The following is a 13,806-nucleotide window of genomic DNA, read 5'->3' on the forward strand; positions in this document are numbered from 1 at the left end:
TCAATTATCTTTTATCTATTTGAAGATATCACATAATTACTGTAAAATTAGAAGTATTTTAATTTCGCCGGGATGAAGACTCTTAAATGTTACTTAAACTACTTATTTCTACATTAAATATAGTACAAATAGTATTCATATTTAATGCAAATTAATTTCCACAAAGGAAGGGATTTTTAAAGAAACCTAAACAAGAAGTCAGTAACCAAACCATTAAAATTTTAATTCGTTTCCAAGAGAAAAGAAACACCCTGTATTTGCCTAGCAATGAAAGAAAAATGCTCGGAAGTACTCAAAATCCTTAATATTATAGATGAGATATTGAAATTACATTACTTTTTTATTTTTTCAGTTCGTCCAAACATAACCGCTCCAGCTTTTCAACCGATGAGGCCCGTAATCCCTCCGATGCTGGGGCTTAACTACCCCGATTACGACTATGGAGGGGTTAACTATGGACCACCAGGGATGCCTCGAGTTCCCCCACCACCACAGCCAGGAGTTGCAGGGATGCTGGATAACATGTTCGGAGGTACTCCACTGGGAAGTTTGTTTCAAGGTATCTTCGGAGGACCAAGTACTGGTGGTGGTTTACTCGGAGGAATTCTGGGAGAACCTGCCAGACAATCTCTTTTTGGAAACTTCCCTGAGTATCCCATGTATTTCGATGCTCCCCAGAATGAGACAGGTGTAAATTTCACACCAATAACAGGTGCAGTATGAAGATGAGAACTTAAGACCAACAGTTAAACCAGATTCAGCAATAAGAGCGAAACATAAGGTAAGTTATTTGTTAGAGTTAATCTTTATTGATTAGTATGCGTAAAACGATTTTATAATAAATATTGTCATGTTCATACGTGGGTAAGTCTAAAATTATCCGCAATGTAGCCATAACTTATCCGCAATGTAGCTATAACTTATCTGCAATGTAGCCATAACTTATCCGCAATGTAGCTATAACTTATCTGCAATGTAGCCATAACTTATCCGCAATGTAGCTATAACTTTTCTTACGTTGTTCATATTAATCTCTGTCCTCGTTTATTTTATTGTTATGCTGTTGTGGTCATGCTATGAAAGTTTGATCCTAATTCCTCCGTTTGTCTTCCTTTTATTGCTATGCTGTTGTGGTCATGCTATGAAAGTTTGATCCTAATTCCTCCATTTGTCTTCCTTTTATTGTTATGCTGTTGTGGTCATGCTATGAAAGTTTGATCCTGATTCCTCCATTTGTCTTCCTTTTGTTGTAGATAGATCATGGCCGCTCCATTAGAAGTTTGTACCAAAGATGAACAACGAGCAGTAATCCGGTTTTTGTGGTCGGAAGGTGTATCAGGGCCGCAATCCATCACACGGTCCACACACGGCACGACATGGGAACAGTATCTACGAATGGATCGAAAAAATCAAATGAAGGGTAAGGGAAAAAAAAAAAACAAGGAATGTCCATGTGTGTGCTTTAACGGGTGCTTTGTCCTAAATGTTGGTGACTCTTGATACTATTTGACTGTATATGCCATGCATGTGTAGATGTAGAAATCTCCATAAAAAAAAAAAAAAAAAAAAAAAATTAACTAGTCCTATTCTTTTTATATAAGGTTTCAATATTAAAATGCAGTTTTCTGGAAAATCCAGTTTTGTGACATTCCTTCTTTTTTTTTCCTTACCCTTCAAATTAATATGATCGCACAAATGTTATACATATGACAAAGGAGCCGGATGACCATCTACAGAAACAAGTGATGACAACATTGAGCGTGTATGTGACATTTTTCTGTTAGTCAGAAGATTGACTATTGATGAAATGGCACATCGTCTGGAAATTAGTCATGGTTCTATGTACGAAATCATCCACAACAGACCTCATAAAATTATTCGTTCGGTTCCTTCCTCCTACGTAACACCTGTGCGATATTTTTTGAACTTTTCAATCCATTCGCATACACTCTGTTGCGGCAAGACACTGTTCCCGTATTATGCCAACAGTCTTTCACGGATTCCGGCTCCTGATACACGTTCCGACCACGAAACAGATAACTGCTTGTTGTTCTTCTGGGTAACATTTATAAGTCCTAAACAGCACAAGACCTAAACGGCGTAAGTCCTAGAAATATAGCCACTGGATCTAAGTTTTAGGTCTTGTGCCGTTTAGGAGTTGTGCCGTTTAGGACTAGTGCCGCGAAATGATTTTTAGGGTCTGGTGCCGTTTAGGTCTTGTGCCTTTTCCATTCACCTGCTTTAGTTCTGAAATTCGCCACCACCACACGAAATTGCGCCGATGCAGTAACTAGTTGACAATAATGTTACGAACGTAGCTAATTCCAACGGTAACAGGTATATTTGTACTACTAAAATTATTATTATCATTATCTGTTCTGCAGTTATACATGAATTACATTATATAACCTATTTCATTCTAAGAATAAATTATATAATTGATTAAGAAATTTGTTTCTTTCAAATGGAGATACGAGAATCCCATGACACATTCCTTAAAAAATAATTAAATAAAAATGTTTGAATATAATATTTTACCAGACTTTTCTGAAGCCAAGCAAGCACTCAGAACTGCAGTATATATTGGAGTGTATTTTATTAAGAATAGGACAAAAACCCACTCTAACTTTCCAAAGGTAGGACAAAAGCCCACCAAAGTTTGCTTAATTAGGACAAAAGCCCACTAGATATTTCACAAGTTAACACTAAACAGCGACTATAACGCAGACAGTTACTATATTTCACAGTGTGTTTTGATAGAGTTGATATGTATAAGCCAGAAAAAATCAACAAATAACGCTAAATTACTAATGTAATAGTGCAACACAATACGTTTGAAGAAACCGATACATAGTCATTTAGGGGTGTGGCCTACAAACTTTTTTTTAGGGAAGTAGGTTTTTTAACATATTAAAAGCAAACCAAAGGTATATTTCCAAATTACGAAAGCTTCAATAATACAATAAATATATACATATTACACAAGTACATAAATACATATTTTATTATTATTATTATTATTATTATTATTATTATTATTATTATTATTATTATTATTATTATTATTATTATTATTATTATTATTATTTTCAGTTTCTTACTGTTTTGAAACCAAGATCTTGACAGTACGTGAATTTGAAACTACAACTTCTGAGAAATGTACGAATAAGTTAAGTCAAAAGAAATAGGAAACAGTTCATGAAAGTCCATGAGTTTGTGTTTATCTTCTGTACTCTTATATAAAAGAGTTAAGATAAGTGACTTTCTGGGCATACTATTACAAGTAGAGTCGTTAGACTTTAATTTTAAAAAGTCATTTTCTTACGAAAGCAGGATATAAGAAATTTTTTTTGGAAATACGTATAGTAAAAAGAGTGGGGTAAGATTTAAAAAAAAAAAAATACTAGTGTATCTTGTAAATCTCTGAAGCTAGTGAAATGAAACTTGGCATATGAACTTTCCACTGTAAAACAAACAAAACCTAAAATTCAACACATAAAAGGGAAGTAACAAAGAGTGCACTTTCTTTAATGTTCGAATTCCCTATTTATTGTAGAACTAAAATAAAACTTCATGCGCAGCAAACATTGACCAATAGAAAAATTAGCTAATAGCATTTATTCAGAAAATATTTATAAAGTAAAGAAGAATTTTCTAATCCTGGATGCGTGAAACTCGGTGTTTCAACTTGTAACTAAAAGTAATAAAATATATATTTCAGAGTCTTGAAAATTACATTTCTAAGAGGGAAGGAAGTTCAATTTTTATAATATTAAAATTTCTCACTGGTTATGAGATTTGGGCAGAAAACTTTTTTCCTTTAGGTCTTAGTTCGTCCAGTTAAACAAATGAAAGTACAAAGTGGATGATTAATTAAGTTCTTTAAACTATTTTACCATTTTAACGTAGTTTAATTTTTTAAAAGTGTTTCTTTCACATTCTATTATAAACATTATTAATTTACTGTAATTATTAAACACAGACGAACCCCCGCTTGAGGGGCAAAGAATTTGTTTTGGGTGTTAAGCCATCATTTGCCGTCCGTGACATAACCTTTGATTTTAGCTTCACGTACAGTAAAGGCTCAGGTCTCAAAAATGTAGCATATCTGAAATATATGATTGTTATTATTATTATTATTATTATTATTATTATTATTATTATTATTATTATTATTATTATTATTATTATTATTATTATTACTAATAATAATAATAATAAACTCCAACGGTAACAACTATGTTAGTAATATTAAAACTATTGTTAATAATGGTAACGAGTAAAGAGTAGTTAATTACGAGTATGATAACTATTTGCTACGGAAAGAGTTGAATATGATAAATATATGTGTAAAAATAATTTACTTCAAATCAGCACGAAGAAAGCAAAATTTATGGCGTATATAACTAAAACACAACATTATGTTACTAATACGAGGTCAATGGTGTCGGAATAGAAAAAAAACAGACATTATGAAAGATCTGGGAATCACATTTGATAGGTTGTTAACAGTTTGTCACCACACAAATACTACCATGCAAACAACAATAAAGAACAATAGGCTTTATTTACTTATTTATTATTTCAGAACGATAGAATGTGTATTTATACAAATTACTTGTAAGAACTAAGCTAGAATCTGGTTCTGTAATATGATACTGTGTATCTAAAACTTTGACTAACAGATTGACAGTATACTTGGCACGGACGCGATGGTAGCGCCACAAGGGATTTTTAGGTCCAGTGCCTTTTAGGACTTGTGGCGCGAAATGATTTTTAGGTCTTGTGACGTTTAGGTCTATTCCGTTTAGGACTTGTGCCACGAAATGATTTTTAGTTCTTGTGCCATTTAGGACTTGTGCCGTTTAGGACTAGTACCGTGTCCCCGTTCCTCATTGAAGAAAACTTTTAATGGAGCGGCCATGATCTATCTGCAACAAAAGGAAGACAAATGGAGGAATTACGATCAAACTTTCATAGCATGACCACAACAGCATGACAATAAAATAAACGAGGACAGAGATCAATATGAACAACATACGAAAAGTTATAGCTACATTGCAGATAAGTTATAGCTACATTGCGGATAAATTTTAGCTCCATTGCGGATAAGTTATAACTACATTGCGAATATTTTTTTTATTTATCCTCGTACATTGTAATTAATTATTTTTCTTATTCGATATTTTTATATTCCGTATTAAATCATGGCTCTTATTTATCACTCAAAATAATAATATAATCAGAGCACAACATTGTCTGCGTAAGGTTTGACTATTTTCTATTGCGTACTAAATAAATTTACAAAACCCAATGGGAATATAGGTAATAATATGCAAATGAGAAAGCTTCGGCACACATGCAAAAGGTTCTTACATACCACAATCCATTATGAAACTTCAGCAGCATGCGCCAAACGACTCCTACAAATTATATTCATATACAGGACAACTAACCCTAAATCTGAATTTCAGAGAATGAAAAATATACTACTAAACCGTGAATCAAACATGGGTCCCACGAATCTGTGGCGGTGTGCAATCTATTATATTATCGAGTCCTCTCCCGAAACATACAAATTCACTTCTGTTTTGCAGTCATTCTTCAGATATTGAGATTATATAGCGTATTTATATATTTATTATCATTTGACTGTCTCAATATTCTTTCATCCGATCCAGTGGTCAAAGTTAGACGGTATGAGGTAGTATGCCATACCGCCTCTGTTTTTTCAGTGATGAAGGCATACCGTCTCGGATTTTTCAATGATTAAAGTCCAGAAGGTATAAGGTCGTTGCTTCCCGCGCTTGGACCTGCTCGTCACTGGGGGTGTGGTAAGGGGATAGCCAATCACCACCCGCCAGCCTTAGCGCTCAGCGAGCCACAAATAACCAAGCTGGCAACTCCCCATAAACGTCACTACAACTTTTCGCGGGAAGCCAACCAGGTTATACCTTCCGTATTATAAAACCGTCATTGGAAAGTAGATGCTAAATACCTTTAATAAATCCATTTTTATCCACAATAATTGACGAATAGCTTTGGACGTAAAAGGATTTTATTTCTTACGTAGAACTAATATCTAAGTTGACAACATAGACATTTTTCTTACCTTTTTCCAATTTTTTGTTCTTAAAATGAAGTGTCTTCATAGAAGTTCGACTAGTTTATATTTTGATGTGGCATATTGAATTTGTTTCTTTGATATGTATGTGTGATGCCGTGTTTTGAACATGGGCGGATTTAGGGGTTAACTGCTGTGGGGGCGGACTTTCCGAGTGTTTAGAATACCTCACAGTCGACTGGGGGACCGGCAGTTTTTCCGGCAAGAAATTGTTAATATCCTCATTCGGTTATTGAGCATTTTCGTGTATAATTCTCTTTAATACAAGATAAGAGGATATATTTTTTAAACTTCTTTTTTCAAAAAGTTGTTGACGGGGATCAAATTCTCTCCATATCCTCCCTCTTCTCGCGTTACTACAGAGTAGCTCTCCAATGGTTTTCAGTCATTATGTAAGTCGAAACGCAATCTTTTAGACAACATATTCTCACTGCATTTCAACATTTAGATAGCCAGTATGTCGAGTAAAAATCGTAATAAAACATGTCGTCTCTGCTTCCCCCCCCCCCACTTCGAACACTGAACCTATCGTTTGATTAAAATTCATGTCATAAGGGGAGAAGACAACCTGGGGTCCGATGCACAGAACTTTGTATATATATATATATATATATATATATATATATGTGTGTATGTATGGCTGTGTAATTATAGGCTAAAGCTCATTAACCAGGATGGCACTGTCTTAATGAAAAGCGTAATGATTTATAATTGAAATTTCTGGGCTTTCGGCATCTAAGGCCATTTGGCCCTTCACGGTTTGAGGGATGGCGTCCCTCGGTGAGCACAGTATCCGGGGAAAGGTTAGGAAGAAAGGATTGGGGAAGAAAGGAAGCAGCCTGGGACCTATAAGTTAGGTACCACCCCGGCATTTGCCTGGTATGAATGAGGAAAACTCAGGAAAACCTCATTCAGGGTGGCTGGCCTGAAAAAGCTTTTATACTTTTTCTACCGAGTGCCCCACCGGGAATCGAACCTGGGACTGTTCGCACCAAATGCGAGAGCGTTAGCGACTATGCTACCCGGGGCCACGAAAAGCGTAATGAGAGCATATTTGAGTACCAGTTCCACTTTAATAAGTGGCATGGTTCTCTTATAGCATCAATTTTTAGGTTTACAAAAAATCTTGTTTTTCCTCATTTTCTCCCAAACTAAGCATGAGCTTTTACATATAATATTTTGTTCCGCTTAATAAGAACAATCGATTGGTAGATGTCTCATTTTTGGACAACCATTTCCATTTAACTGAATGATCGAAATGAAGTGAATTCTCAAAGAACAATACAGTAAAATATGGACTTATGTCAATGCACAGCCACGTAATAAATCTCAAAAGTTACACGTATATAAACATGCTTGTGATTTTTGAGGCTTTGACGTCCATTGTAGTATGGAACAACATACGTAATATCTATCTTCCTGTATAACGGATTACACATAAAGCAGGGTTCCTACTGATCTGTAGAAATCTATTTCCCTGACTTTCCCTGATCTTTAGCAGGAAATTCACTGACTTTCCCTGACCTTTGGCAGCAAATTCACTGACTTTCCCTGACCTTTGGCAGGAAATTCGCTGACTTTCCCTGACCTTTGACAGGAAATTCACTGACTTCCATGATAGGTGTAGGATGACGTTGACATACAAATAAGAACCAGATAACGGTGAAATTTATATATGAGACAAATAGACATATACTCTATAGAGACAAATAGTAATCAATTGTTCATACGTACATTCCACTTACCCTACCAAATAGTTATAATAATGATTGGCTAAGCTGAAATTGGTGTACAATTAATGTTAGAAAAAAATATATTTTTAAAAATTTCCCTCACTGTCCCTTGATTTCCAGTCTATTTCCCTTAGTTTCCCTGACTTCCCTGACCCATAGGAACTCTGTAGAGAAATCTTCATACATATTCTATTTATTTTTCATATTTTCTAGTTCATGGCCAAGTAAATATTGCTGGATGATGCTCCATTTATAAAATTTTCTAAACTATATACTGTACATAGTGCTAATAAACTATACCGAAAAACTGTAAGTAGTAGTTCCTCGCAGTTTAAAAAAAAAAAGTCGTACTTGTACGTAAGCAAAAGTGCATACTTTTGGAGCTAGGACGATAATCACAGATATTAAGGATTATTTATTCCTTACTTTCAACTCACCTCTATGTCCAAAGTTATCTGAAAATTATTTATATTTTGTGGGGGAAAGTTTGCGCACACATTGGGCATCACTGAAATATACATTTTTGGATGGCGTATGTGTAACTTCCTTCTCGCCAATATAGGTAACCACACCTCAGTTCCACGTGTTAGAAATAAAATACTGCGTGTTTCAATGAAGTTTTCCATGCTTTTAGGTGACCTTAGCTCCGAAATTATGTACTTTCATCCACACGTCGCCAAGAACTAATTTTCTTCTTACTTTGATGTCAAGAATCATCTCTTAATTGTCCGTATAGTTAACTAAAACCCTATATACATACAGTGTATATATATATAATGTAATTGCTTGCGAAGATACACTTAAGCAATTTACAATTCAAATTAGGTAAAGGTTTATGGAATGCATTATTTACATATATCGTACACCCGGTAGAAGACTTACAAGTCAAAATTACACATTTGTGGAAACATGACTTTAAAAGTTTGTTATTCTTTCAAAATCGCTCTCTGGAATACTGGTATTTCTGCCATCTACGGGTTAATTTGTTTAGTTACGTTTTTGCGCAAATACCACCAGGTAGAGTTCGCTTCTCTCTCTCTTCTCTTTCGAGCGATGATAACTCAAAATTTTCATTTTTTTAGTTGTAACACTCTTCCACCGGGTGTACGATATGTTTAGGGTTCTATATAAATTTAATAATCATACCCTAAGCGGGATTGAAATTATCGACGAAACGATCGCCAATGCTAATCCGAATATCATACTATAATAAAATGTTATTTCAACTTGATTCTTCCATCAAGAAAAAGAAGTATATTCTTGCATCCTAGTGAATAGTTGTCAGGAAATATGGTGAAATTTTAATCAAAATATAGACAAAATGTAACTTATGTTTCAATTATTCTTAACTAAGGTTTTCGACTAAATTCGTTGTCCTAATTAGAACTCTGACGAGAAGCATTTTTACAGTCTTTAATGCGAGAAAAATAATAATCTTCCCACGGAAGACACAAGTTTAAATAATCTTATAAAAACGTCTTAGGTGCACGTCTTCTAAACTAATATACTATTTTTTCTTTCAGTTTGGAGAAACATGGTGCCTTGTCAGGTTTATTATCACTACTTTGAACTTCAAATGCAGTTGATGAAAAGGTTTTGTGCCACAAATTGATTGTGATATTCAAATTGTAGACGAACAAGAATTAAACTGCATCAATCTAATATTATTTTCAAATTTTGAAGAACATTTATAAAACAAGAAAGGGAAGTTCATCATTAAGAAAACGCCAATTAAACATAAGGGCACGAAATAAGGTACAAAAACTTTAATCACAAGTTTACAAAATGTGAGAATTATAATACAAATGTTATCGCCAAATTACTCTGAAGAAATATACAACAGGTGCATTATGGTAACTTTCTTTTCCATTTTTTTCTTAATTGTTATGATTTGTAATAAACAAATCTAGTATCTGCAACTAAATTGCAATCAAGAATTTTAAAATTTAAATATAACGTAATAAAGGAGTAAACAATTAAACTCATTAATATCAAATTAAATTATTAAATATGTTTAATTTCCAAATAAAATTTCAAGTAACATGATAATGTACATGTTATCAACAAATGTCAATTAAAAGTATACATCTTAGAATTCATTCATATCTCGAAAGACAAGTTTACATTTTTTGTTTGTTTCATAAAAAAATGATAACAATATTAATTTCAATATCCGTAAGATATTTGGTTCAATAAGTATTTAAAAACTATAAAGGTGTGTTCTGATGCCATCAAAATTTGGTATCTGTATATAACTTATTTTGATACAATCCTTGGAAAAATGTAGCTTATAGTTTTACATGCACCAAAACAAATATTTCTCTGCATTACAGAAGTATGTATCCATATGTATTATCAGTACCTTAAAATTACCGAGGAAGAAACTGAGTTAGAACATCCATTACTTCAAATGGATTTAATGTCTTGAATATTCAGTTCTAAGAAAAAGCAGTGGTCTTTATTTCATAAAATGTTTAAAAAATTGATGGTTTTAAACATATCTGGCTGTATTTTATATCCATGAGGACATTTTAAGATACGTAAACAAATTAAACAAATTTAACCCTGCAGTGCATGAATTTTTGAAATTATTTTTTCTTTTTATATGACTTTCGCATTCGCATTTAGTGTTTACGCTACCAAAATTTAACTACGTGAGATCTAGCGGGAAAAATTACAACTAGAACCCAGCAGAGCATAGTAAATGCATGATACAGCTGTTTGGAGTTGTACTATTGCGTCTATAGCAAGATATATATATAGTAGCCAAATGGCAAAAATCATGCACTGGAGGGTTAAAATGATATTCAAAACTTCGTATGTTTTAACTGCAAAAGAGTACCAAAAACTTGTAGCTGTTTTCTCTTCAAAATTCGACGCGTGTAGCAACAACCATTAAGGAAATTTTCTCCACACATTTTGGTTTCTTCTCTATCTTATTACATTTTTGATATCTGAAAAAATTAAAATGTCAAAATTAATTAAATGTACGTATACAGTAATACTTAAGTTACGTGTATCTCAATCTATTCTCTTCTTACATTCATCGAACAAATTCCGTACTTTTTTTCACACACTAACAATAAATTTACACACATATCCTTTCAACATATGTAGATATATGTAATAATAACTAACATTATTTTAAAATTGTATATATGTTGGTGAATATATTGTACCAAAATGGTATACATATTGTAAGTAAATTTACGTGAGATATGCATTACAGTTTCTTACAAATACATTATAAACTGTAGTATAAAATTTATTTCGATCAATCTTACATACAAAGAAGATAAAACTATTCTATTAGGACACAATACTAAATTACTTAAAATTTATTCCCTGATTGTTATTTTTTTTAATACTGTCCTAAATTTTACGACTGAAATCAAACTTTTTATACACTAAACTTCTCTGTGTTTTTGACTTGGTAACAAATAGCTGTGTGAGAGGCGAATTTGCCACACTATGAGTCTCACTATCGGTTGGGTAACTTTGGTAATATGATTGTAAATTCCTTATTAGTTTCATTTCCAACTCATTGGTCTCCTGTTCTCTTCTAGACCTCCTGTTCTCTAAAATTATTAGAAATTTAAATCAAAGTGCAATACTTTTAGGAGCCTTTATAGTGGACAAATTTAACAACGGGACGTATTTCGTACATTGATTTGTTATTTTTTCATAAAAGTTGTATAATTTACATGCAACATTTTTATTAAATATGTTTATTTGTATTATAATACAGTATTATAATTTTAAAAAAAATAACAGATCTTGAATGGTGTTTTTAGTTATTTATTTGCCTAATTTACTAATAATATTTAGTTTCTTCTTATTAAATGTTACTAGGATGTTTCGTGGTTAGCATGTCCTAGATATATGCCAATATGTTACTAATATAATTGATATTGATTATCTAGTGTACAGAAATAAAAACATTTATTCACTTACTATTTTATTTACTTCTGCATTAATCGGAACAAGTTCATTTTTATCTTACACATTTTTTAAATTAATACTTAAAGTAACAAATTATTTTATAAGAAATTATTACAAAAATTGCTTGTCTGTAATAGTTGGATTAAAGCTGTGAAATATTGTATTCAAGTTTAATGTGTATACGAATATAAGAATCTTATTTAAGTAATTTGTGTGTTTCTAATTTTGAAATAATTGCGAATTTATTCACGAAATGAATTTATTCTTATTAAATACTATTGAAAGTTGTTAGCTGCTTTGATGCTAGCAGTATTTTTTAAGAATACATTAGCAGTATTTTGATGCTAGCAGTATTTTAATGAAGAAAATATATGGAAATAGAGACTCTTTGCTGTATAATTTTGATGCAATATTCGGGTATGTGGTATTTCTATTTAGTATTTAAAGTATTTTTACTTTGCTCCTTCAGAAAGATAGCAAAGATGAGTAAATGTGGTGGTTGAAACGTTCCAATTGGTACTTCAAAATGGTACAAAACTGTATAAACTAACAATAATCCCAAAACATGAGAAACTACAGTTTGATACTGACAGAAACGTTGTGGAAGTTAATTTGGTAGATTCGAATGGAACCATGATATGCTTGCTTGCCATACGTACTTTGCAAAGTGACATCAAAGTAAATGATGCTAATGTACTGTAATTCATTAAGAAAATCGAACATATTAGAACGAAACCAATAAATTTTAATTAATATATAACTGATTTCAGGTGTTTTGTAGTTCAAATCTAGTAAATGAGAATAAGATGTTTACTTTCGAAGTTGTCTTTTGTTTTGTTTAAATTTACTTTTTAAATTATATAATTTATGATCTAAAGTCAAAATTTTGGATCTGTAAAATATGTTTTTATAGTTACTGAAAAATGTCAAAGTGAGTAACATTTTGATGTTTAGTTTACATGATACTAGGACACAGTATCCATTTTATGAAATGCATGTCATTTAAAATTTTTAGTAAATTTCTTCCTAATACACAAAAATGTAATGTTAGAATTAGTTTAAGCATTAACAACTGAAAAGGTAAATATCTTTTTGGAAGGTGACTTTCTAGATTCTATCTACTTAAGACAATATCCTAGCACTGACATTGTAAAGTGAGAAAAATACTTGAAATACTGGTCAGATCATTATTCGTGAAATTCGAATCTGAAACCTCGCTCTTACGATGTAAGAATGATGATAATTTATGTATATCTCTTTGACACAGTGGCGGATCCAGGGGGTGATCGCCCCCCCCCCCCAGAAGTGAAAACTTTCTTATTTTATATATATAAATAACACCCATCCCAGATTTTCAAGCTGTTAAAAGTAGCTCTAAGTAGCAGTATGATAACCCACCGCGCCCCCAGAAGTCGGTCCTGGATCCGCCCCTGCTTTGACATGGCTATGGGCTAATAGATTTTTTATCTCCTTCCCTATATTTTTAAGTTATAGGAGAAATCAAAGGAATAATAATAATAATATAGTAATAGCTATAATATAATATTTAAAAAAAACTAGTCGATGTTTCTAGATTGTTTTCGTCCTTTGCTGTCAATAGTTTTCTGAGTTTCCCCTCGTAACTGATTGAAGAACTATTCTTTGAAGAAAGAGTTATTTTCCTTAAATAGGTATTATCCTAGATTATTTAGGTATTATCCTAAGTAATGACGCAGAAAAATTTAGGATTACTTTTCGATTTCTGAAATATTTTTTATAAATTTGAGAAATACTGACGAGCCTGATTAGCACTCCTAAATTTAATAGATTAGATAGACACAGTTAACTCTTGCACCTTCCCTAGTAACTTTCTAATATCACCATCACTATTCATCTTCATATTCAATTTCTAATAGCACCATCACTATTCATCTTCATATTTAATTTCTAATATCACCATCACTATTCATCTTCATATTCAATATCTAATAACACCATCACTATTAATATTCATATTCAATTTCTAAT

At 32.3% G+C, this 13,806-nt stretch overlaps 2 protein-coding genes across 6 annotated transcripts in view; one reads left to right on the top strand and one right to left on the bottom strand.

Moving 5' to 3' along the window:
• Positions 1-358: 358 nt before the first annotated feature.
• LOC145683739 (uncharacterized) lies at positions 359-9,543 on the top strand. The gene is made up of 2 exons (XM_081755267.1): positions 359-781; positions 9,381-9,543. Exon 1 carries the CDS (start codon positions 388-390, stop codon positions 721-723), a length of 336 nt encoding a protein of 111 aa, XP_081611393.1. The 5' UTR covers positions 359-387; the 3' UTR covers positions 724-781; positions 9,381-9,543.
• Positions 4,779-13,806, bottom strand: part of LOC145683738 (trophoblast glycoprotein-like) — an 88,735-nt gene continuing 79,707 nt past the window's right edge. For 3 of the 5 annotated variants that reach the window (XM_081755263.1, XM_081755262.1, XM_081755265.1), the window contains one exon: positions 4,779-4,931. In XM_081755263.1, the coding sequence (XP_081611389.1) occupies positions 4,893-4,931 (39 nt within the window). In that variant the 3' untranslated portion in view covers positions 4,779-4,892. Of the gene's footprint in view, positions 4,932-9,846; positions 10,812-13,806 lie in introns of those variants that run through there. The other 2 variants (XM_081755261.1, XM_081755266.1) reach the window with 2 other exon arrangements.

Source organism: Thermobia domestica, chromosome 4, assembly GCF_964235325.1.
Source record: "Thermobia domestica chromosome 4, izTheDome1.hap1.1, whole genome shotgun sequence".
NCBI lineage: Eukaryota > Metazoa > Arthropoda > Insecta > Zygentoma > Lepismatidae > Thermobia > Thermobia domestica.

Coding starts and splice junctions, on each gene's coding strand:
- LOC145683739 (XM_081755267.1), top strand. CDS start 388: ATGAGGCCCGTAATCCCTCCGATGCTGGGGCTTAACTACCCCGATTAC.